At 44.4% G+C, this 26444-nt stretch overlaps 1 protein-coding gene across 2 annotated transcripts; it reads right to left on the bottom strand.

Annotated features, from left to right (window-relative positions):
- Nucleotides 1–2487: 2487 nt before the first annotated feature.
- LOC109515515 (solute carrier family 12 member 7-like) lies at nt 2488–23491 on the bottom strand. 2 transcript variants are annotated; one of them, XM_019869360.1, is made up of 29 exons: nt 23225–23487; nt 21138–21248; nt 20911–21010; nt 20298–20462; nt 18416–18504; nt 17912–18037; nt 15320–15466; nt 14620–14674; nt 14283–14413; nt 14062–14198; nt 13879–13983; nt 12575–12786; nt 12316–12483; nt 12113–12211; nt 11616–11673; nt 11151–11325; nt 10566–10684; nt 9909–10007; nt 9662–9781; nt 9308–9412; nt 8985–9153; nt 7658–7853; nt 7409–7578; nt 6947–7078; nt 6774–6881; nt 6512–6681; nt 6322–6336; nt 5105–5238; nt 2488–4282 (listed from the first exon to the last, which is right to left on the bottom strand). In XM_019869360.1, exons 4-29 carry the CDS (start codon nt 20443–20445, stop codon nt 4191–4193), a joined length of 3279 nt encoding a protein of 1092 aa, XP_019724919.1. In that variant the 5' UTR covers nt 20446–20462; nt 20911–21010; nt 21138–21248; nt 23225–23487; the 3' UTR covers nt 2488–4190. The 2 variants fall into 2 exon arrangements, with proteins under 2 accessions (XP_019724919.1, XP_019724920.1); XM_019869361.1 differs by lacking the exon at nt 6322–6336 and having other exon boundaries at nt 23225–23491.
- Between the last annotated feature and the right edge of the window lie 2953 nt (nt 23492–26444).

Here is a 26444-nt window from a genome sequence, read left to right as displayed (position 1 = left end):
ATGTTTAGTGCCACTTTTGTAAGTAACCACGCCCCCGTCCAGGCCACGCCCCGGATTTCCGCGGATCCGCGGAAAATTGCCATGTATGATATATATATATATATATATATATATATATATATATAGCATATTATTAAAACATTGGATTTTGAAATGAATGAACATTGAAAAGTCAAAAATTTCTACACACTGTCACTTTAAGGCAACTCACAAAATAATTCATTGCTCAGGCGGATCCAAACGCAATCAAACTCTACGTGACTTTAAAAAAAAAACCCAAAATGTGTCTAATTCCCGATGAACATGCCTTTGTGCCAGAGGAAGCCAAAGGGCTCAACGGGTTCAGAGGGCGTCGCTCTGAGAATGCCCATGCTCATGCTGTGATGTGAACAGCCCATTATTAGCAGGGGCAGGAATGATAATGGGCCCTGAAGAAAATCAAACGTGCCCCCCGCTTCCTCATCCTCTGGCTCTCTTCCTCTTTGTGGAAAACATTCCCTCACCGGGCACGCCACTTTTGTTTGACCTCTTGAGCTCTTCGCCGAGATGCAGCTGTCAGATAAACAGTCTCCCTCAAGGAAAACGCTACTTAGCCAAAGCATCACACGCTTCACAACAATCAACACAAAGACACCACCTCCACATTGGTATGCCGGGGCATATTTCCCTTTCCCTCGGCATCAACAACCACTGACGACGAAAAGTACTCCGTAAGAGACCGTTGTAAGTCATTACCTGAAAGGAAGATCACAATGTGCAGTTGTAGGATACGTACCCGGTGAAACAAGATGCCACCGCAATGCATTTGAGAGGTTTCGCAAAAGGCAGGCGTTTTCATTGCACAATTTACAGACACTTTGGGTATGCGTGTACATGGTTGCACACCCGATCGCAAGATGTCAGGTGCTTCACAAGGCGATCTTCGGTCAAAAAGGTTATGCAAACCCGATCTGAAGAATGGGTTCCTACTAACTAATCACAAACAACACAAAAAGGGCACTTTGATTGCAAAATGACAGTTTATTGCAAGACTAACATTGCACTGATGCATGAAATATGCATGGACTCGGCACGGACTTAGTATGAACGTTGAACTTTGTGTTTGTGTGCATGTGTGCGTGTTCACATATGCTCAGTTTAATGTGGGAGCAAATATACTCTGGATTGAGCGAGAGAGAACAAGAAAGGTGCAGATAGATCCCGATTAATTTAATAACACTTTCACACGACTACTGCCACATACGTTTTTGTGTTCTGCACATGCTGACGCAGCAAACTCGTGTGTGTGGCACAAACACAAAAACCATTCATGGACAGCCAACTGTCAGTGAACAGACAACGGGTGATTTGGGGAAATAATTGATTTTTGGAAATGGGGCTCGCTTGGGCTTGTGAGGTACGAGAGGACAATATTTGGCAGGGACACATCCAAGAAGGTTAGAAAGTGACAACAACCAAGAAGCTCCCGATTTAGCCAATACGACGACAACGTGCATCAAAGAAACAGGAAGGGGAATCGCCGTTCTAACCCAGGCATCTTGTTGCCCTAACAATGTCCAACCATTATTTCTATTCATTTCCTTTGTATGTACTGTACACTTCCTGTTGAGCCGTTTCCTGCCTTTTGTCCAACGCAGGGACCGATTGAAGGTTGTCATGCGTAAGAGGTTCCTACCAGGCATGAACATGCTCAGCTACAAACCATGCTCGCTCAGAGGCTACGTACTCACTTTGGTACTGGTCAAGTTGGATCAGCAAGACTCCTATTATCCCAAGTGGCCCGACACCCCCACCCGCAGCAGCAAAATACACCCCATTCCCCAAACAAAAGCCACAAACAGTACCCTTTAACCCTGTCTTTGTTGGACCCATAGACTTGTCTGTAGCACCCCGAAATATTTGATCCAAGAATCTGGTGTAAAGGATTAGAATTACGATTGCCGTATTGGGCGCCCCTGGCCTAGCATGTCGACTTATGCTCCCTGGTAAATTCTCGGCTAGTTTTGGCAATTTTGCAGCCACTCGTGGTAGCCTGAGACATACCTGCAACTCGTGCAGCTTTTCATTCCAGTTTGCATCAAGAATAGCTTTGCGAGGTCTCCGAGCAGAGCGTCGATGAGACACCACCAATTAGGCCAGTGCAAGAGAGTTGCCGGGGGAGGGAAACAACCCGGCGGCAGGACAATCACAGTATCTGCCGCTTTTGTGAAAGATGAGGAACGCTGCCAGAGCCTCCCAAATTGACCTCCACCGTGTATTTCTGCCCAAATGGTAAGAAACACACATCATGAGGATGGCACGAGTGGCTGACGTCAACAAACGGGGCCGTGAAGTTCCTTTCGCATTTTCCAGGGAACACCAAGACTTCACTGTTGAGAGCGGGGTCACGTTGGGCAACAGGCACAAGTTGGTCGCGGGAACCGGTAGAGATTGCTCGACTGTTTGGTTTTTGGGGAAAATGAGAAATGTGAATCCAGAATCCAGTCCTCAGGGGGTTCATGATTGAGGTTTCCATTTATTGTTAATTTGTCCTCAACAGAAAGACTTTATGCACATATTCAAACACTTTCAACCAGAATATTCAATTGATTGACATCTGCAGTAAGATACGTGATTTAAGCCTTGTTGTTGTTGTTGGTTGAAAAGCACCTGGCAGTAAAAGGCACAAGGACAATGTCAAAGGAATGAACATTTTTGCTTATCTGGATCCAAGCCATTTGTAAGCGCTCGAGACAAGCTGCATTCCGAGGAGAAGTTGTACAAATAAATGCTTTAAAACAAGCTATTTTCAAACAATATAGACTAACATTTGACTAATTCTGATTGGCACACTTCATGAATCCACAAGACGATAAATGGGAGCGTACCAAGTCGCGCAAATTGCGTGGCCATTCAAAATCCGTCCATATCAAACACTCAAAATAAAATCACAACTTCCAAAGTTGCACGGCGGACAAGGTTTTACACAGACATAAATTTCTACTTTTCAAAAGGATCTTTCTCACTACCAACAGAAGTTCGGCACACTTCTTTGTCAAGATCAGATTTTTGCAGGAAATACCTCGCCGTCGGCCAATGCAGATGTTACAAAAATGCCTCTCGAAGGCAAAAGATGAGTTTGGCCGTTATGCTACTTTTGCGTGATGCCATTTAAACACGCAAAATATACTGCGGTTGGGAAAGGGTTTGAAAACGTGTGAGCAACCTTTACTGCTGTCGTTTCCCTCAAACCTCATCTTTACCTTTCAGGACAGTGACATGACTCAAATGAAACCACACATCCCAAATTGCACAGTCGGTACTTTCAAGAAAGGATTTCGCCATGTTGATTTCTTGTTGGCAACAAAATAACTCATCAAATAGACAACAAGTGACATGTAAAAATCATAAATTATGTGAATTGAAGTTTGAATTTGTAATCTTATAATTTACAGCAAGGGTGCCCAACCAGTCGATCGCGAGTGGCGTGTGTGTGTATGTGGGTGGGGGGGATTTGTGTGTTTGTGTGTGTGTTATTAATATTACTTCTTTATGTGTTAGTGCACACTGGACTCAAAGCATCCTCACCGGAAATTGTTGGGGGTGAGCAGTCTGCAATTGGAGCTTGCGATATCTCTTTTTTGTCATTATTATTTTCATTCAAAGTTTGTTTCATGTACAACTTAACGATGGCACTGGCAAAGAGTGGCGGTCTGAAGCTCCAGGCATGTTCAAATGGTGCACGCGAGCTACGATAGTGATGTTCCTATGGCACGGAAGATGCGGCAAAAGTGCATCCCGTGCCTCCGTGTCAGGTCTGGACCAAGGTCGGCAGCGATTTCCTTTTCACCCACTCTTGTATCTCCTTGATTTTTCTGTTTCGCTCGGGTTCGGGGGCCGTTATGGCCGTCGCTTATCAGTGCATGTGTGGCGTGCGCCCGTAGATCGCAAGTGCGGTCATGGGTCGATCGTGGGAGGTCGGTTGGCTTGGACACCCCCTGGTTCACAGTATCGATGGCTCAACAACATCTGCAGAACGGGGCCTTGAGGTGATGCACTGACCTGACTTAGTCCGATTTTGTCATTTCCACAGTCTCTGACACGGATGAGACTCGCGATGTCCATGTCCAACATTGAACCTGTGGACTTGTTTGTCCCCAAACTTGTCACTGTCCTCCACGGTGCTCCTTCCAGTTCAGAACAGCTTGGCACTAGGAGTAGATGGTGATGACCTCCCGGCCACCTCCACGAACCAATAAGACGCGATCCAGTCCTTCCATGAGCACTTCTAGAAATTCCATATCTTGCGCGCAGTCTCTTAAGGAACGCCACAGTACACAACACGACGATGCGCAAGCCAGCGCATTCTTCAGGGTGGGAAACATTCTCTCTGTGAAAAATTGTCGTGTTTAACATAAAATGTGTGTTTTGGAAGCCGACACTAAATGCATGAATTTGACAACAAGAACATTGACTCTTGCTTATACTGTACAATGAAGGGAGACAAGAATGATGTCAGCTTGCCCAAAACTGCAAGCACAAATGATGATATCTGTCCAGTTATATGTCATAACCACGGCTGCGCATCCACATTTTCATGCGGTTTCTCAAATGAGCAGCACCAGACGACGTTTGGTCGAAACCGATTCATCTTGAGGATAAATGTCAACTCAATATGACTTTTCACCATTGCTTCAAGGTCGAGCGGGGCCGTGAAACATCACATCAAGAACTGCGTTGAAAAAGAGCTTGGTTTCTGTGCACAGTGATCTGTGATGTGCATTATCGCCGCCTACAGTATTGGGGTGGAATAGCATTATTTATAAATCAAAGAAATAGCTCCTGTGTGTCTGGTTCTTGTTTTTGAATCAAACGATTTTTTCTTTTTTAATAAATGAATTTATTGTTTTAAATCAAACAACAGATATGATTAATATTGTTGGGCTTTGGGGGGAGTCATCACTGTAGGGTTGACGACGATACTACCTCGAGGTATGTGCGATCGTATTTTGGTTTGACAATTGAGCGACGCAAGGCGTCATGTTAAAAAAATGCAAAGAACAACCACGGTCCAAAAATATATGAATGTAGCAAACAAAAAGATGAACGTAGCGAAAAAGGATACAGTTCTCATCCCCTTTTTTGTTCTTTGGCGGGCCTGGCATGTTAAGCAATACCAGCTGTGAATCCTGCGATTTCTTCGCCACCACCTCATTCAGTTTCACAGCCGTGTGCATCCTTCTCACGTTGGACTGGTTGCTAGACAAAATCAACAAGAGCAACATGAGAGCACACGTGACAATGTCGGGAGAGCCTTCTATTCTACCCAAGAAGTAAAGTAGCCAAATCCCCTCACAGCAAACGTTTTGGACATTCATGCAAATAACAACAATGGCAGTGAATGAATCATGTCGGAGGGATTGGAAGGATACGTTGGTCAGTGTCGCTTTGGTTTGCAGCGTTGGGTTGTTAGGATGTTTTGGCAAAACGGGATTGCTTTTACTTAAGGGATTGCCATTTGCTGGATTAGGGTTTTTTTCCTGTCGCTTTTTCTGTATTTTGGATATGACGAGTATTCTAGACGTACGGAAATCACTTGTGAGTGCTCTCTGTAAACGTGCTACGTACTTTCTTATCACACTGCAGCTCATCTTATCAAAAGGCCTCATTTTGACGTCATGTTTTTTTTTCCCCCGAAACCCTGATTAGTCGCGCTCTGTCACTTTGTGCCCCGTAGAGCTTATTTTGGATCTAGTTGACATCTCAGAGGGTTGAAGCCAAGTCTCCAAATCTCCCGTCTGCTTTTTTTTACTCTTGTAAAGGAGCACCTCCCCCCCAACCCAAGTGTCATGGCTCTTGTTTGGGATACAGATGTTGGTTCATAATCGCCGTTGGTTTCATGTCAAGTGTATTATTGGTCTCTCTGCGCAGTTACCAGCGACAACCACAGTTTTAAACTCATACCTCTCACATCATCACTTGACGAAATATGCTGCGGTATCATCCAGCCGTCGACATTTCTGTCGCGCTCGTCTTCAGCGCGGTCGCGGTTGACCCGCAGGCCCTGCCACTTGGCGGGTTACACTGGGCCGGGCCAACCGCAGGGCTAAATAATACGCGTTTTCCACTTCACTTATTTGTAATCTCGTTATTTTCAACGTTGAATTTCGGATTTAAATGAAGCCGTGCGCAAGTATTGAGCGTGCTGGCCTGTGAGTGTATCGAGCACAAATCGACAACAGTCTTCATCATGCACTTGGGACAGGGTGATTATCATGCACACGCATACACAGAGGGTCATGCTCATGCCAAGTAAGCAAAATGAAATCCAAAACCACTTACAGATTCTCCCACTCACTAAAGGGCGGAGAAAAAGACAACGTTAATGCCGTTTAGTGTTCTCTGGCAACGGTCAGATAGATAGTAAGATGCTTCCATTGAGGTTTGGAGGTGCAATTCTAAACAATTGAATCCAAATGTTGAATGCAAAGAGTTTGACACGTTCCAAGTGTTTCACGCCAAACGTACTTACGGTTTCATGTTAAACATGTCTTTGACACCCATTCCTTCCCGGTGTTTATTTCTCTCATTAATGAGTTTGTCTTTGGTCCAGGTCATGTGGACGTGTTCCGGTTTGTCGGCTGACGCTTTGGCTTCTTTTGTGGAATGAGACGCTGTATTACGATCATGGATCAGTTGAGCCTAGCAAAATAAAAAATAAAAAATTGTGAGCATGGAGCAATTTTCTTGAGCTATTTCAAGACATTTTTTTAATGTTGATCTTTGCACAGTACCTCTCTCTCCCGTTCTGTGCGGGATAACTGCATTTGTTTGAGCATTTGAGATCTCTGCTCCATCACCAGCGTCTTCTCATAGGTGAAAGCCGAGATGTCGCTGTCGTGCTAGGGCGGTAAACATGTTTTAACGTCGGCAGACGCTTCGAGATAGCTACCGTGCACTTGCTCACCATCTCGACCACCTCCACCACTGCATCCAGACGTAAATGGTACAGGAACATCTGGAGATCTTTCTTCATCTGGATTGAATTGTCATCCATCTGTGCCACCGTGAAGATGCGCATTTTACACTTCCTCCACACCTTTAGAAGAAACATTCTGGTTACTTTCAGTTTGCAACAACGTTATACCATGACGTCATCATACTAGTGTCAAGATACTAGTAGAAAGATTGGGTCCATGGACTTGTGCCACAGTTTGAAATGTGCTTGAACGACAGCAGTTTCATATTATTAAAAAAAAAAAAAAAAAAAAAAAAAGCCAGCCAATCACAGTGAAAAATACATACCGGTAATGGTAAATATAATAATAACAGGTTGACTAATATTGCACACCAAACAAACAACGCCGTGCATTTTATCTCAAGTTAGAGATCGTCATCGGGCAAAGTGACCTGATGAAAAGGTGCAAACCTTGTGTTGGCTGATCAAAAACGGGAGCAGCATGAGCAGGCCGCCGTCATGGACAATCCACCAGACATCGATTGTACCTTCCTTCAGCCGCTCCTGGTTCCCCGGAAAGCGGTCAATGTTCTTGGCAACAAGCAGAGCCTGATGGGCCTCCGTTGTCTCTCTCACAGTCTCTGCAGTTCAAGGTAAGTTTAGAGTTGAAACGATTGAGCAGAAAAGAAACCTTGTGACGTTTGAGCCTGTGACGCTCACCTATAAAGTTCCTCCTCGAGGAGGAGTCTCGAGCCTGTTTCCAGCCTGCTGGCCAAGCCATCAAAACGGCATTGTGCTTCATCCCGCCCAGTCCCGCTGACTGGATGAGCAGGGAGAAACCATCGCGCAGATTGGAAGACACGACGACGTGGGAGAAACCCTTGGTCCGTTCCGCCGTCATGGCAGCTTTCAGGTTCTGCGGGTTAGAAATGGAAATGGGTCCATGACTGGTCAGAAGGGATCGTGACGCGAGGGACGGAATTTGGAGCCAGAAGCGGACTGGGCGCGGAAGGGGAAAAACAGTCTTTCTATGCAACTATACAAAGTAACAACCGAGAGTGGGGCTGGATGCAGAAGGCATGGAAAAAAGCTTGACGTTCTAACAAACTCCCTCAGCCCCTCGAGCATAATTATTGAGCGATATCAGGCCGTGCCCGATTAAAAATAAAGAACCATAGCAACTGACAACATCAAAGACTCGACCCAAAACACAGTCACGATCAGTGACAACACTGTCTTTGTAGCACTATGTAGGAGGAGAAGGATTTTTTTTTTTTTGACTCAAGTACCCTTTTATTTAATGTGCAGCGTCGGGAAGTTAAGGCAAGCCACCCAGAGCAACAACTGTTCAGGCTATGCATGACAGTAGACTGCCGCTAGCATTACCAGCTAGTGGCTAACAGCTAGCCGCTAATCGCTTACCCCACGTAGGCTGGTAAGAGCTGCCGGATTATTTTTCAAAGGCAGTTAACAGGCGAAAATGGCTGCACACTTTGAGACCAACAGTTTGAAGCAGTTGCTCCTCCTGCCGATCAGTTTTTAACAAACTAGGTGAACTCGAATGTGCGGTTTTAGCTGGCAAAACCGCTACTGTGGTTCTGACGTTATTTCGTCTCAAGGCCCCAAATCTCACTGATGTTTCGAAAGAAAGAATGAGTTTGCTGCTCTGTACAGTTTAAATTCAAGTCAAAAATGTTGCTTATACAACAATGAAGACCAATTGGTTATTCATGAGGGGAAAGGTGTTCGTTTTCCTGGTAGTAAAAAAAAACAAAAAAAAAAAAAAACATTTGCTTGAGTTGCCTTTTGAGATGGAGCATGGCAGACAGACAACAACAACAGGCGGCCTGATATGAATAGGAATGACAACTGTGCGATCCTTGATGCCAAGGTGTGAGTGAACCAGAACCAACTCTTCTGTTTTGTCGACATGCATTCATTAGTCGGAGTTGTGCATCACCGCATGCCTGAGAATCCGCAGGATCTGTGTGCCGGTTCCCTCTTGAACCTGTCAATGGGTCAACGATAACCGAACAAAGAGTCAAACCTGCTCTCCGGTCTTGGCATCAGCCCCTCGCGTCATGTAGGTTCCCTCCAGTACGGAACAGACGATGGTCAAGCCTTTGCCTGCTTTGAGCTGTGTCGTGAAAGACAGGAGGCGTGGATGTTTCACCGCCAGGCGTGAGTCCAGCTTGCACAACACTAATAGCTGCGGCCTGAGGGCATGACAAAACCCAAATTGTAGAGTGGTGATTCCTATCACTACCATGTGACTGTAGTGTGATTAAACGATGGATTAAGTCGGGTTTGTTCCTACTGAAGGTTTGGGAAGCAAGTGCAAGGCCCGTCTCCACAATACACAGAACTCACCTCCAGTTTTTGGTGTGTGGTGGTGCTTCCTCAAGATGGATTAGAGCGTATCGTGCTGCATTTAAAGACAAACCTCGGAGACCATCTCCCCACTCCTTCTCTGCCCTGTGCACAATTTGAAGTATCGATGTTGGTGCCTTGAGAAAAATGTGGCATGAGCATGTGTTGTGACTGCAGTTAGTCCTTTGAGGCGTTTAAATGTCGTAACATGATTGTTGCACTGCAGGACCAATAAGATGTACTATTTTTGTGGTATTTAAACATGTTCCATAAATAGCTGTTCCTGTTTCCACATTCGTCGAAATGTCCATATTCCCCCCCCCCCCAAAAAAAAAAAAAAAAAACAGAACTCACCCTCTATATTCGATGTACTTGTAGATGCAACCTGCTATCACCATGGCAACCAGGGCGTAGTACCAGGAGGAGATAAACATGAGAGACAAACACAGACTCATCCCCAAGAAAGACAAAGTCCTAGGACGTGCAAGAGAAAAAAATATAGTACATGTATTTACATTGGGTTTCCATATTACAGACTTTGGAGTGACACCGTAATCATTTGCGAAGCACAAGGATGGGAGCAAAAACGAACTATCCTCACCAGTGATAGAATTTGAAGCGGGGTCTCCAGTTGGGGGTTCGGAGCAAAGTCTGCACCGCACAGGCCAGGTTTACAAACAGATAGCACATCAGAAAAAACCTGCGGATATGCGATGACATGTTAAGAAAGAGACATCGAATAATTTCAAATTGAACAATGAAGTCAATACATGGCTGCAGTACAGTTCAGTCCTAATGTTTTTTTTGTAACTAAACACAGCCCCAATGGATTTGGAATAAACCTCTCAGCATGTAATTCAACTCTGAGTCTGAAGAAAAAAAGTGAGCTGGCAAAAAGATAGGAAAAGCATTTTTGCAACTTGTATTAGAATGTCGGAAAGAGAAAAAAAAAACGATGGGGAAACAACAGCTCAACTTCCGAGTGTCCAGAGAGCCATTCCTCGACATTCGTCATCATCATGACAACGCCGCCCCCCGTCCCCTAATGTAGTTGGTGCCAGTGTCTGGCCCTGCAAATAATTGGGTCCACCTTAAGAAACCGGTTTCAAGCTTCGGAGCAAGAGCCAATTGCCGCTGGTGGAAAAAAGAAAGAACCACTCGGCCTGAGCAATTGATTTAATATCGTCACGTGATTATCTGAGTCAATATTCGGTTCATGTGTTTAGATCTCAGTCGACTGACAACATTCGGTACGTACATGGAGAGAATGGGAGCCACGGCATCCAAAGAGGCAATGAGGATTCCGATTTCACAGATCCCGACTGTCAGCAACAGAGCCCAAGTGGGCTCCCCATTGGCTTTGCCATGACCAAAAATCTAAGAGAGACAAGACAAGGAGAGAAAATGTTCATGAGGTCTTCATCTTGGGCATCAAAGAATTCGAACGAGACTCCTGGACTGTCGGAACGACGTTTGTCTTGACTTGAGGACAGCTTGCAACCATCAATTTTCTTAACTGCTTCTCTTTGCAGGTCAGCTCAAGCCCATCACAGCTGATGAAAGGCGGGGTGGCCCCGGACCGGCCAACAGCCAATGAATTACCCGGCGCATCAAAACAAACAATTCCACGTTTGCATTCACATTCACACTTATTCTTATTGCGGCGAACTTCAGAAGCATGTTTCTGGAATACGGGAGGAAAGCCGAGTACCTGAGGAAAACTCACAGACTGCACACACAGGCGCCTCGGCAAACCTCCCAAGACGCATTCATTGCCGGCCACTTTTGAAACTTCTGAACTTGTCTGTGTCATGCCGACGCAGACGGTGCGGACGGCGCTGACCTGTAAGAATGGGATGATGCCATCCCGAGCGATGGCCTGAAGAAGCCGGGGGGCCCCGGTCAGGCTTTGAAGCCCAGCCCCACAACAGGAAAAGAACGATCCGATGACAATAACCCAAGGCGACGGCCAGGCCAGGATTCCAATCACTGGGTTTTTCTTGACCGAGTCCCCAAACCTGGAACGGGCAAAGCCAAGGTTATTTTGGGCCTCTACACAAAGCACAAAGGTGTGAACCGTTCAAAGCTCGGTGACGAAAACATCTCGTTGATGTCCGACACGTGAAACGGGTCATAAGTTTTTCTTGACCGAGTCCCCAAACCTGGAACGGGCACAGCCAAGGTTATTTTGGGCCTCGACACAAAGCGCAAAGGTGTCAACCATTCGAAGCTGTCAGTAAGGATCCAGCTCAGTGACAAAAACATCTCGATGTCCGACACATGAAACGGGTCATAAAGAACCACTCACTTGTCCCTCAGCACCACTCCCTCGATACATGCTCCAAACAATAGCACACATGAGATGTCTGATGTTGGAATTGAGATGAAATTCTTGACCATACAATGGATACGCGGCACATAAAGGACATGACATACAAAATAGAAATCAATTCCCTCGCAAAGGCTGAGAGATAACGCAAAGTTGTTGTTCTGTTTTTTTTTTTTTTTTGCAACGTTTTTGTGGGGGCATGGTGGGGGGAGGGTTCCCTTCCATGTCACCTTAGGCGCTCTGTCCCCTAAGAAATCAATTCCCTCGCAAAGGCTGAGAGATAACGCAAAGTTGTTCCATGTCGCCTTAGGCGCTCCGTCCCCTCTAAATAGAACGGCTGTTCATAATGGAATGATAGAAAACAGAAATTCTGATCCCACGTGACTGATAATTTCTGAAGACGCACTTAATGTCCTCGGGGTTAAAATGTTGACCTTTTGCGGTATTCATTTGAATGAGACGCACGTGAAGGATACAGAAGAAAGAAGTGGTGAGAATAGCCATGATGGTCCCAACGGGGATGGACCTCTGGGCATCTCTTAGATCGCCGGATCGATTAGAGCCAGCCATGATCCCTGCAACGAACAAGACAAAAACACAAGCCTTCAGTTTTAATGGCACCTGAAGCAACGGGACACATTCTGTGGCCTGGGCTTTCTCGCCATATCACAGTATTCACCTGTAACTGAGGGGAAGTAGATTCCCACCAGCAGTGTGAAGTAGGTGGCCATGTCATTGAAGACGTAGGGTTTATAGACATCGCCGGAACTGTCCTGAGCCTCTACCGATTCCTGGTTTTTCTTCTCGATGACCGTATGAGCTGGACCGTAGTCACCCCATAGGTTGTCTGAGTCGCCAACAAAAGCAAGGAGAGAAGAAATCGACCTTTCGCCCAAGTTCTATCGCGAATCAAACAGTTTGAACGGTAAAAATGTCACCTTTCAAAACGCCGCTCAAGAGCCCGGGAATAGCCGGGATCTCCGTAATGTTATTGAGACTGAAATAGTCATCGCAGGTGGCGTTGAGATGCTCGCTGTTACAGAAAAGTTTCCAGAGATCGGTGGTCACAGTCTGGTTGTTCAGCGTCTCGGTCTTGGCGCACACTTCAAACTTGTCATTCTTCAGAGAACGGTTCCCCAGAAGACACACACTAGATGACAGACAGTCGACACAAGCCACCAGTTAATGAGGAAAATAATTAATACAGCCATATCGGCAGACATATTTAGCGGAAAAAACATGCTTGTGAGAGTTGTATAATCTGTCTTCATGTTTTGCTCCACCGTTTCAGTTCAAACATATGTTTGCTTCAAGGGTCATATCACATGTGTCAAAGTCAAGGCCCGGGCCAGATCTGGCCCGCCACGTCATTTTATGTGGCCCGCAAAAGCAAATCATCTGTGTCAACTTCCATGATCCTTGCTTAAGTCTGCGGAAACCTCAAATTGTCATGCGTAATAAATACCGGTGACATTTTGCAATAATTTTGTTCCCGCATTTATACTCCGAGTAATAATTGAACAAATACTGAACTTATTTCAACACTAGTGAGCCATCATTTTTTTGTGTACAAGTAATAATACGATGTGATGATTAAATATTTATTCGGTTTCACCGTCTTAACGGTCCACCGAGGGAAGACGTAACTTCAAAGTGGCTCGCGACAAAAATGAGTTTGACACCCCTGGGTTACATACTGTGACGACTATGTTAATCGTTGGCTCATCTATGGTGTTTCCACATGATGTGTGAACATTATACTGCCATTTCGACAAAAATGAGTTTGACACCCCTGGGTTACATACCGTGACGACTATGTTAATCGTTGGCCCATCTATGGTGTTTCCACATGATGTGTGAACATGGTTGTGCTTTATTTAAAAAAAGAGATATATAGGTTTGTACTACCCTTATTCGACTGTTACAGAAAATGTATAATATAAAAAATACCCTATTTGGTCATTTGACACCAAGAGTCTGGCCATTCTTGTCTTCAAAGTACCGATTTGACAGTAAACTACGAGTAGGAGAGCTTGAAGACGTTTTTTGAAGATTTGCTCGCTGTCTGCCTATAATCTATATGATTATATCGATTGCTTGCTGAGAAGTGACTTAAGTCTGCTGAGAGCATTCACGGTCGGTCTCTGAAAATCATGTCTTTTAAAACCCCGTTCGCCGTGTCACCCACTATTTAGGAAAGCGCGCCGCTAAATAAGAAGCGCTTATTTGGCCGGTTACTCACGTAAACTCTGGCGGTTCAATGGCAGTCTTGATGACTCCTGCATAGGTGGCCATGATGGACAGCATGACACAGGCCAAAAACACCAAAGCCAGTTTGTTCACATACCTGCGCACCAGAGGGCAAAACCATCGAGTGGAATAGGTCCGTGTAGCCGGGTGCTTTTGTGTGACCGTGGATACATACTTTACCCCGACAAACACAATCAGCGCCATCAGAAGCAGACAACAAGTTCCGTAGACACGCATATTGTTGAGGGCGGCCGTTCCTTCCTCCTCGATACTTTTGGCCTCAAACACCGTTGCTGTCGGCACAATGTAGGTCTGACGAGGGAGAGTCAGCGGGAGGACACGTCTGAGTGAAAAGCGTCCGAGTCTTGCCTCGCAACCACCACCGTGGCCACATACCAGCAGAATCTCGATGGTGCCGAGTATGTACAAGGATCCGGCAAAGGTGGTCCCCAGGTAGAAACAGAGACCGACCGCTCCGCCAAACTCGGGTCCCAGTGATCTGGAGATCATGTAGTAGGAGCCGCCCGCTTTAGAGAAACTTTATCCTGGTTAGATTTCGGCAAACTCAAAAGGCTTCGTTTTGCATTGCAACGGTAACGGTCTGTTTGTAGACAGATCAGGACATTATGTATCGACATTCATTTGACAGCATATTAGGAAACATCCCAACTATTTTTCCTGCTACAGCAACATCTGTAAAGTTGTGTCTGGAAAACTAGGAGAGTTATTTTACCTGGGACAACTCCATTTGTTGCGATGGCGCTCATGGATATGGCTGTGAGCAACGTCTGCGGGGCAAAGAAGAACCCGCTTGAGTTGACCTGGAATCAGGCTGCATGGAGGTGAGCGACAGATGCTCGAAAAAGTATGCGAAAGCTTTGGAATGACACCATGTAAACATTCACAGTGCGGGTGGGAAAAAGTAAGTGAATATAGATGTGTGTGTGTGCGTGTATGTTTTCGTGGAATTGCATCGGACAAGTTGTGGGAGGGGGTGGCTCTGGTCAGAAGTGCTTTCTGATCATGATCACTAATTAAGTGAGATTGTGCTGGGCCTCGTTTCCATTCACCAATTGTGAAACTGATAGCGACATGTTCTTTATCCCATCATATTGTTTGGCAAAAGCATCCGAGTGCATAAACCCCGGAGGGGAGTAGCGCGACGAGTGCCGATTGCTCACATCACGAGTGTTGAGGAACAATCCTCCCTCTGTCAAGCGTCCTCGAGCTGCTGACATACTCAATCTAACCGAACCACATCAAAAATATTCAACGTTGCTTCTCCGAAACCCTGACTGATCAGGCACCAAAATCAATTGGATGTGAAAAAAAAAATCAGTGAAAGTATTCCGTCATTCTTTCTTTGTTGAGCGGCTCACTTTCTGAACATCTCCCATCATCCCGGTTGTTTGATGAAGTGTGAAGTGACTCACGCAAATGCAGCACATGGACACAATGGCGAAGGATCCGAGGATTCCCGCCGTTCCGACAATCCAGGTGAGACGCAGGAAAAGGATCACACCCAGAATGTTCTGCAGGCAGGGCAGGTACACCCCGATGAACGTTCCCATTTGGGGTACCTTGAGAAGCAAGAGACAAACGGGTGAGACCAAGCAAAGGTCGGGATTCCCTCCATCCGTCCGTCCATCCGTCCGTCCATCCGGCCATCTCTCGCTATCGAGCTAGCTCTCTCTCACTCTCTCAAATGTCTCCGATTCAATTATTTTCAAACATTCAGTTTGGACATCGGAAGATGAAGATGAGACAGTGATCAACATCATCGCTACGATTTCCATTCATTGAAAGCGCCATCCGATACACAACCTACAACAGTTAAATGTTCTGCCCGTAATGCATATGCTCCTCCTTGTCTGCATTCAAGGACCCAAAAAGTGACTTCCAATATTAAGCATATTTTCAATGAATCATCAGATTAGTTTGTCATCAGAATTTTTAATCCGGCAAATATTAAAACCGCAAACACTGTTGTTGAACTAACTGTACCTCAACCTTGCTATTCAAGAATTATAATCATCTTTGTTACAGCTGCATCTGTTGCGAAAGCTCTCGATTAATAAAGATGTATTGCATTGTATTGTAATCATCATCATACGATGAATAATAATCAGCATTATTATAATGCAGTGCAATTTAAGAATTGCATTAACACAACGTGATACAAGAGAAATCTATGGAGACTGGGGTCACTTGTGCAAAACGGCACCGAAAGAATCTCCAAGTCCAACGCGGTCCTTTTCCCTCACTGGGCAGTATCAGGACATGAACCCTTGCGTTGCAACTCATAAGGCAGAGCAACAGCTCCGCTCTGCGTGAAAAGCGCCATCACGTCTGGCTCCTGAATGAAAAGCCACATGTACGTACCATTTTTTCTGTCGTCCTAAAAATGCGGTTCTGCACTTTCTCCATGGCTTTCAGTTGTTCGTCAACACCCTGCAAGGGCCCTGATGTCGACTTCCAAATCTCCCACATCTCCCGTTTTGTGCTTAAGCTCTCTCTTGACTTCCTTCCCTGCAGCCAGCTTGCATCGTTCTGCCCTATTTCTGAGTACCGAGCCCAAGAACTCAAGACGACCACAGAAAGAGCGAGGCTATGACTTGGGAGGCGGGATTTAGAACGGCATCATTAGACCACTTCACAAGGCAGCGCTTTTTCAGTGTTCTGTCACCCTTCTTCTAGCCGCCTGAGATCATTTGCGCGGAGGTCGCTTAAGAAAATGTCATTGGTCGCACGTATTATATGGTGCAATACCTTCCAAGAGAAGGAGAATCGGATTTTCCAATCGATGCTTTTGCGGCGAAAGATGAGAATGGTATTGTGCACGAGTCTCAACAGAAGAAACGTGTATTGACAATCATACCGGTTTTACCTCAACTTTCATTTAGACACGGCACATACAACTCACGGAAGAAAAAGAAGTGGTGCCCAGACTTTAGCGGGGAAAAAAAAAGCCAATGAAGAGATTCGTTCTGCTCTACAAAGTAATCGTTATGAGCTTGCTGAATTTAAAAAAAAAAATCTCTTTGTGCAGTGTCTCCAGCATGCCCCCAAAACCTTTTTGGACATTGGATGAATTGTTTGACATAGACGCCGGCTTGTATTTGATCAGACATACTGCTGTTTTTCTCTTATAACATCATACTAGAAACAAATCCGACCATGCCCGAAAGTAACCGAACAAATCTTCAAAGCAACTTTTTGAATGTGATGCAGTGTGTCAAAATCAATCTACTGAAGGGGGTTGGGGGGGGGGCAGTCTCAATGAACAAATTGAAAGGTGTTTTTGCTCAGCGACCCGTGTGACTTAACTGACAATCCAGGCCAACTCAAGAAGCAATTTTTCCATTGCAAATTATCGCCTTTGATCAACTCATTCCTGTTTTTGTCAAACTGGGAGAGCCGGTGCCAGCCATTTCTGACCATTTTGATTCATTTTTCAAGTCCTACAAAGTTCTCGAGCTACACAAGAATGGAACCTACCAAAAGGAAGCTTGAACATTTCTCCCTTTTACCATTGTTAGGCAACAGCAGTTGAACATTGGTAAGTTTCTTGGAAATACTCATATCTGTGTTCGCCAAGGATGACGAAGGGACTTCGTCATCTTTTTTTTTTTTTTGAAAAAGTAATAAGTTGTAGAGTTAGCTGCCGGTATTTCTCCATGTTCTCAACACCACACTGCTTCCACACCTCACCTCGTGCCGTCGGATTGCCGTACCGCACTCCACATCCACACCCACTCACACTGCGTGCGACCAAGATCTGATCAGAGCCAGTCCTGCCATCTATCGGTGAGTTTTCATCCCAAAAAAATAATTCCTACAGCCTCGATACTGACTGAGGAGGTGCCCGAAGTCTTTTATTCACATTTTTTAATGGTGAAAAAACAAAAAAACAAAAAAAAAAACAAAAAAACGGATTTACACGTTTTGACACTAAATGATTGGGTTTTTGCAAACAGATTTTTACATTGTGGCATCAATTAATTAAATGAGTTAAAAGTTCATACCATGATGGCGACCCTTCTAACCCCATCTTCGGCCTCCTCGTGTTCCCGAACACCTTGGGTGAGGTTGGTGTAATTGGCGAGTTTGTTTAGAAGAGATGACACCATTGGGTTGCTGTCCATTTCTTCCTTCAAAGGAGCATAGAAGAAAATGGAAATTAGAAACCATTTTGCTCTTTTTTGGTTTTGCCCCCCCCCGAGCTTTGCCTCACATATCTGGAACCAAAGTGATGGTGGAAACATAATAAAACGGTCGTGTTTAACAGAATAATATGTATTTATTTATGTATTTTTACTGGTTAAACGCCCTTATGGGACAAAGTCAATGTACAGTACACACAGAGGATCACACATGCAGACATGACAAGGTGCGCAAACGGCGACGGAACGCTAAGTTCAAATATAATATTTACAGTGTCATTCTGTGCCACACGTCAAGTTCGAACGATATGAATTTGCAAGTTTAGTTGACTGACAGAATTGGCGAACGTGTTTTTCAAGCCTTACCTCAAACAAGGCCATGTTTTTGCCATCATACTGTTCCACCTCACGGGCCGAGTTGATGAATGGGCGTGACTCCCTTTGAATGTCATCCCCTGAAGGGATTCACAGACAAAATCACGTGTGTTATGCAACACATGCAAATAAATGACACAACTGTAGGCGCAAACAAGTAAACAAATGCTCTTTGTATCCGATATGTTTCTACATTGTAACAGAACAGTTGGTCAACTGTGAACTCAACATCCAGACTGTCCAGAGGCCACACAAACACTCAAACTTTGTAGTGGGCATGGCTGTTGACCGTGAGCCTCAGATGTCTGCTCCAGTCCGTTGTCACAATAGATCACACTGTTGTCTCCTGATCATAAAAGGCCTCGCAGAAACCAAGGCCCTTCATTCGGTCGCACATTCATGAAAGCCGTGAAGAAGGAAAGGAGGCAGTGGATGCAGCTGCTTGCCAGAAGCACAGCTCCAGCCCGCGTGCTCTGCTTTCCACATCTTTGCAGAATGGAGGGGTTGCTATTTTTCAAGTCACCTTTTTTTCCCTAATCCTAATTTATGGATCGGATTTATTCCAAGGCCAGGTGGTGAGCACATCTTCCTCACAGTCGAAAGGTGCCATGTTCCAGGTTTGGATCACTACGGTGTGGAGTTTACATGCTGTCCTCATGCTTGCGTTTTGTTTTTTTGTTTTTTTTTTTAGGCCTTCTGTAAGTCTTGCTTTCCTCATTTTATTTTTAGTTAGAAGGGGGACTCCAATTGAAGTCCACCAGGAAGCAACAGGATTATTCTAGGAATTAGTGATTTCACTTTCTCTGCTAATTGAGTACAAAGTTAGTTTTGTCTCTTCCAACTTTGATTTTTTTTTTTTTTTTTTTGTGTGTTTTGTTTTTTTTTGTTATGCCACAATACCGGCTGGGAAAATAGCCATTATAAATAACAAAGCTAGCGGCAGCCCAAGACTTTTGAAAGGTGCTGAGTGTACATTGTAATGCAACCTGCTGCCAGATGATGGAAACAATGCTGGCCAAAGGAGACGGTCATGGAAAACGCACCTATGTTATTGTTTCCATATAGTTATACAGGTTTCCCGTTATGTAGGAGGAGGGGGAGGTGAAGTTTCATGGTTTGCACTGTGCTTTCCTTGGATCTATCAAGTTGGATTCTTTTTTTCAACTAGAATTTTTTTTAAATGATTTTACCACGATTGCTAACTATGCCTTTTTGACGAAAACTCATGAAAATTCATCTTCGCTTACTTGTTCTTCGGAATGATTTCAATCAGACTGACAAAAAAAAAAGTCTCCATGTAAATCCAACTTCTCTCTAACTCTTTTACATTTGGTTTGCCTTTGTCACTCAAACCGTTTTAATCGTTAATGCAGATGCTGAGAGCCTCATTATTTATTTGCGTTACACCAGAGCGATCTGTGAGCTCAAGTGCCAGGATGAGCCAGACATTTTGCATTCTTAGCAGGAAGCAAAATAAATGATGTTATACTACTTGCACGGTCAAAAAGGACTGCTACATTCACATGCAGATTGATGATCATGCAAAATTGATGCGGCATGTACTTGTCTCACGGGTCCGTGACACAGAAAAGGTTGGAGACCGCTGCGGTTAGCTCATTGAGATGGCCAGCGGGTGAATCGTGACGCATTTCACGCCCGCATGCCTGCTGCAACATGTGATTGTTTGTGTCTGAAGACTTTTGCTCGGGCTGTTCAATGACACACCGATGCATTGAAGTGTAAACGCCTTGGGAAGCCTCGAAAACCCCCGTGACCCGCAGCGCAAACGGGAGGCGGACCTCTCTGAGCACATGGTTGTAATCACAAGCCAACATTTCCACTCATGCAGTTTTCTCCCGCTTCTCATTCCTACCTGACTGGGATCCATCCGAGTTATCATCCTTATCTTCATCCCGAAAAATATTGTTGAGGCTCACAGGTTTGTCACCTGCAGTTGCGGCGGCTTTGTTGTCGTTGTCCTCGTCATCATTCACTGGCACCACGGTGAAGTTGGTGGGCATCTTGACCCCGCCGTTGCCTGGAGAGCAGACGGAGTTGTGTTAAAGAAGTCAGCAGGTAGAAAACAATCCACGCATGACCCAGTTAAGACACTTCAAGCTGTTGTTTTGGTCAAGCGTGATCGAATTTCCTCGAGGCTCGGCTGAATGCGTCTTCCCGCACGTAAGAAAGGCCAAAGTGTGTCTTTTTTCCCTTCCTCCCTCCTCCTTTCTCCTTGTTGTTTTCTCTCCCTTTCCCTCCAGTGCCTCAAGAGCGTGGCCCCATGTGACACTTTGTTTAACATGAACAGAACTGACTGCAGACATGGAGCGAATCCCACAGCTCCTCCCCCGCTCTCTGTCATTCTTCTCGCTCTCTCACCTTGGGTGAAATTCCAAAAGGTAGAGAAAGAATTCCCATGAAAACGAACAACAGAAGTCACAGAAGGATCTGGCTCAAAGATGGCGACAACTCGAAACAGCACTCACATGAAAGGTTGGGAATCTAACCGCCAACTATGTTCTTTTCTTGCGACTTTGCCTTTTGTTGCCACTTCTCTTCAAGCTGGGAGCGTCTGCCTCGGATTTCCTACGAGTCAACAAAATGGGTGTTACCTTTCCCACAGTGCATTATGGGTAGAGCTGAGGTGTTGAAGTTCAGGCTGGGGCGGTAACGCACCCGAGCACAGGATAGACAACTTAGCGGTCATAAAAACCTTGGACTCTGGCCGATGGATTCGGAGGACAATCGGCAGCCCAAAAGGAAAGAAGCAACGGGAGTAGGAATTCAATTCTTTTGAATAGAACAGCGGCCTTCCAGAGTTTACCTGGGATAAATAGTCAGGCAGAAAAAACAGGGATTACTTTTGGACACTTATAAGACTCTAACAAGTACAAGTACAAATAAGTACGTGAGCTTATTTCAGGGAAGTATGTTAAAGTTTCGCAGCTGCTTGTGAAAGCACAGCAGCTACAAATAGATCCTAATTTCAGACTAATCATAAATGCAGTCATTTTTCTTCTGGTATGACTTCCTGTCAGTGTGACGTTGGATTCATGCAAAGGTCCACTTTTTTAAGCAAAATGTTACACAATGTCAGGTCAAATGACCCGATGACTCCTGATGACACATTTTGTTGCGTGTGCTGCGTGAATTCGGAAAAACCAAACTCATCAGTCAGTCATTCTCAAACTGCACGTTTTCTTTCACAGGTAAATTCGAGCCTATCCCAACGGACAGGAAGCAGCTTTGGTCGGGATGTGGCATACAAAGGACTCACTTTCAAAATAATCTATCAGCAGTCTTGTGGCTGTCATTCGCCTTTCGATTTTCGTGCTCATTAACTAGTCGAAACGTTGGTCGTTTGCATGATATTTTCTTTGCATTAGACTACACCAAAAATGATAGACCAAGGGTGCCCAAGCCCGGTCCTCGAGACCACGTATCTGGCCTGTTTGACATGTTTCCCACACCTGATACAAATGATCAGCTCATCAGCTAGCTTTGCAGAAGCCTGATAACGATTCTGATCGTTTGAATCAGGTGTGTGAAAGGGGGGAAACACGTCGAACAGCCTGGAGAGGGGCATTGCAAATGAGAGCTGACTGCAGCTCTCATTTGCAATGTCACTAGATGGTGCTGTGGGTTCGTAAGGGATACAAAATTACTGGAAATTGATGCATCCGCTCACTCTCTCCCAGGAACGGTTGTTTTGTTTTTTTGGCAAGCAACAGCTGAAGATGATTGCCAAGAGAGTTTCAGCAACTGACCGCTGCGAGAGTCATTCATGAGAAGCCTGGCTCGTGACTTTGTGAAAACAATCACAAGGAAATAAAGAATCAAATAATATTGCATCGGGTATTGTCAAACTGAATTGTTAAACGATGGCGCCACAATATTCAGAAGCCTTTTGGAATTAGAGAGCGTTGCTGTGATTTAACTACAGAAAAATCCAAAACAAAAACAAACATTAAGCAAAGGCGTTTGTGAAATCATTTTGAAACTGACCTGACGTGTGAATCACTTGCTGTGTTCAGAAACGTGTTCTGACAAAAAAAAAATATATATATTTAAATTGAATAAATGCTGTAATGTAACGGAATATTAATTTAAGGATGAGAGTTTAGTGAGATATAAAGGTGCCAGTGTGTGCTTACGTCTCCCTGTACATACCCAAAGTTGTAGGCTCCAGCACGACCCACGACCCTTGCGAGGATAAAGTGGTTCAGAAAATATATATATATATATATATATATATATAGTGTAAATGCATTTGTATACTTGAGTGGGTCTATATGTCGACTTCTTTTCCTTTTCTTTTCAGATTGAGATATACGAAATGAATGTTTTCTTATATTAATATCATACACGTTCAAATTCTCAAAGAACAAGGGGTAGGACTAGATACGTTTTTTATTTCTTCCTACTTCCTTCGAACAGGTAAATTGTGCTGAATTGATGACGATTTGTTTTTTCTTTTTTTTTCCAACTTCCCTATACATCCTGCCAAATGTCTGTTATCTATTTATATGTTCGATCCACAAACAAACAATTCAGCGACACAGGTGACAGACTGTTTGCACGAATAACGATGCAAGAAAAAAACCAATTTGGAATCACTCTGTGAACGGAGCGACGAAGAATTTCCCACTCATGCGTCTGAAGTGAAAATTAGAAAGAGGTAAAATGAAAATCCCTTGAGCAAACAGTAAAAAGGTCAGTGCTGACGCACGCTGGGGACAGGCTGCCCACCCCTCAAGACCATCTTGTTAAGTGACCTAATTCTATTTGTAGAATTCTTACCTGTTTACAGTGTCCTCTTCCAAACCAGGTAGCTGCTGCATAAACACACGGCGGGGTTTCGGTTTGGCCAACCTCGTGTGTCATCAAACAGGACAAATTACAAATGGCTGCACTGTGCTCTGCCGCCGCATTATGACGGCAAGATGGGGCCCACTTTCACTTCACCGTCAGAGAGTTGAATGAGTGGCATGTGTAACACACTCTAGGTAGAATGGATTTGTCCTGCTGTAAACTATTTACCTAAAACCGACAGCACTATTCAAGCCACCAGATATTTTATACGAAGCTCATTCACTATAGTTCCATTACTCCAAATCCTTTTGACATACGCCATCTTGTGGTCTTAGTAGTAACTACCGGACCGATCGGTTCGGATAGGTCAGGTTAAGGGCCTCGCACGTCTGTCTCACGGTTCTGAGGTTTTTGGTTCAAATTTCAGCTGCGGGTTTTCCGCGTGATGGTCGTCCCATGCATGGTCATTTAAATGAAGACTCACAATTGTCTATAGGCGAGAACGTGAGTGTGAGTGGTTGTTTGTATGTGTGCCCTACAATGGATTGGCAACCAGTCGAGGGAGTCGTCTATGTACTCCAACTCTTGGCCAAAGTTAGCTTGGATAAGCTTCAGCTCACGCGTGACTCTAAGGCGCTCCAGAAAATGGATCGCTAGCTGGGTTAGTTGAGGGAGCCACTTCTGGCATTCAATAGTAGCAACAGGAAAAGTATCAATCATCATTATAAATGTCTCAAAACAAGTCGATCGATAGATGAGATGAAATGACTGAAAAAAAAATATGATGTATCCAATTTGTCTCTGCATGGTATGCATCAGCACCTAAAACACGTCAGCGAGTTTGTTTGTTATCCCTCAAGGCCTTCTCTCCTTTGTACAGAATTAATTAATACCTCAAAACCAGTGCATCAAATGGCCTTTGACTCAGTACAGTAAATAAAGATAGAACTATGGTGTTTTATAGTGTACTGTGTATTAATATGAAAAAAAAAACATAGTCCCCTAATTGGTGTGTATATTCAGCATACTGTAAGCGACTGAAGGGCACCAGGGCTGCTTGGCCGGGTGTCTGCTTACTATTTTTAGCAAATGTGGAAAAAATTGGAAGGCAATTCTGCAACGAAAGTGCCAAGCGGAGGGTTTTGGAGGGTGGGGGGGCTGTATAAGCAGAAAGTTAGTGAATTTTGTGAGTCTGCGGCATACAGTGACACTCTGCCACACTGCTGGCACGAGTGCTCTGTTTGTGGTGAGCAACAAAACAGGACAACGGGAGACTTGTCATAAATTGACGCTTGGTTCAATGTGAGTGTGATATTCAATGTTATAATCATTTTGCACTTTAGTTAAAGCTGTTTCTGTGCCATGATGAGGTCGAACACCTGATTGGAATTCAGCAAAAAGCCTGAGTTCAAACAGTCGCGGAATGAATTAAGAAAGGCTTTCTTGACATCTTGGTGCAGAAGTAAGATTTTTTACAATTAATTCTCATGCAAGCGCAGATGAGATTTGCAAGCTGCTTTTTGCATTTGGTACCGTAAGAAAATGGAAATGGCTATAAATAAATGTCATCCTACAGAAAACCCAGCAATGGGAAATGATGACCATGTTTCGCAACCAAAACACAGCTGCTAACTATGCTTATGAAAAAAAAAAAAAAAAAAAAAAAGGACACACACGCACACACATAATACGTGTCCGCAGATAGTCATGCATGGTGTGTGTCCAGTGTCCACCCGGGAATTTAGCGCCTTAGGAGCCAATTTCATAGTGGGAGAACCATGAGAGTGACTCACAGTTACACTTCCCAGACACATGCAGAACTACTCATTCATCCGCAAAAGCACACACGCCCTTTGGTGTGTGTGTGTCAGGCACGTCCATCTGTGCTCAAATTTCAAACATATTTCACCCCCATAATTGCTATGTCGCTTTGACACACACAATCAAGCAGGTTTTATACTGTAGCTATAACTGGCAAGACAGGAGTGCGTTGTTAAACCAACACAAAATAACAGTCGGGACTATTTGGTCAAATGCTATGAAAAGACCCCTTAGATTTTGGTGTATTTAAATCTTGCGGGTTGAACGCTCCAGGCCTGTAACGACCAATATTTAAGGGATCATGAGATGACAGGTAAAGCTGTGATTATAAAATGTAGTTACGTTTGGTTTGAGGTCAAGTATTTTGAAGGCTTTGGCCCTGGCACCGATTTACTGACGTCCTCACCGTATGTGGCGGTTTCGCGAGTGGTGCGGCTCGCAAACTCATTTGGGCCCTTTTCAGAGACGTCAGGGCATGTCGTGCTCAGTTCACACCAATCAAGGTCGAGGAACTGAGTTTTCTCTTTTGTCAAGAGACCCAGAACCGCAAGCATGGCGCTTAGCTTTCTGAAAGTCCATTCACCTATTTACATACGGCAATCGATTTGGGAAACAGGTTGGCATCAAAAACACCCTATGTGTTTTTTTTTTTAAATCTGACGATGACACATTTACAACATATTTCAATGTTTATCATCTCATTGTTACACACATTAGTAGCTGTAAACACTTGTGGAAAGGTTACTCCAAAAAACGACATGCTTTACTTTCATTTTTAGAGATGTAAAATGACAAGATGGTGTGTAACGTGGACCATCGCACCACATCGGAACAACATTGCGGACGAGAGGCCCAAAAAAAATGTACACAAACATTTCATGTTTTTTTTTTTTTTTTTTAATGTCTCTCAAAGTGATTTTATTGCCTGTCAATCCTATCATGCACATACCTGGCCAGCCAGGGGTGTAAAAAGTAAGAAAAATATCATCTTTCAAAAAGTATCAGTGTTAAATATAATATGTTTGTGTTGAAGTTTTCTAGTTATTTAGTGAGTGAGATTCAGGTGGCCACACAGTTGAGAAGAAGGAGCGTCGAATGCAAAAGCACTCTCTCATACCACATATGGTGAAAATTCCGTTCGTATTTACGTTTGGATGCATTATGTATATACATATACGGATGATATTTCATACTCCGAGGAATGTAGCTTGTCAAGTGAAGCGAATGATGCCAATGAATACCGTCTGTCGCCGTCCACAACAAGAATAAGTCATTGACGGGGACGGTCTATATCGACGGCGTTTCCACAAAAACATTCGGCGATTTCATGAGATGATGTAGAGTGTGACAGACTATTAGAATGAAAACGACCTCAAAAATGTGCGTG

This window comes from Hippocampus comes, unplaced genomic scaffold (assembly GCF_001891065.2).
Source record: "Hippocampus comes isolate QL1 unplaced genomic scaffold, H_comes_QL1_v1.1 scaffold117, whole genome shotgun sequence".
NCBI classification, from domain to species: Eukaryota; Metazoa; Chordata; class Actinopteri; order Syngnathiformes; family Syngnathidae; genus Hippocampus; species Hippocampus comes.
This window is presented reverse-complemented; position numbering and strand designations above follow the sequence as displayed.

Excerpts from the sequence above, each read along its gene's own strand:
- LOC109515515 (XM_019869360.1), bottom strand. The coding sequence starts at position 20,445 with ATGCCCACCAACTTCACCGTGGTGCCAGTGAATGATGACGAGGACAAC. Across the intron at positions 18,038-18,415 it reads AAAACATGGCCTTGTTTGAG|GAAGAAATGGACAGCAACCC; the intron begins GTAAGGCTTGAA and ends GCTCCTTTGAAG. Across the intron at positions 14,414-14,619 it reads AACAAATGGAGTTGTCCCAG|CGGGCGGCTCCTACTACATG; the intron begins GTAAAATAACTC and ends GTTTCTCTAAAG.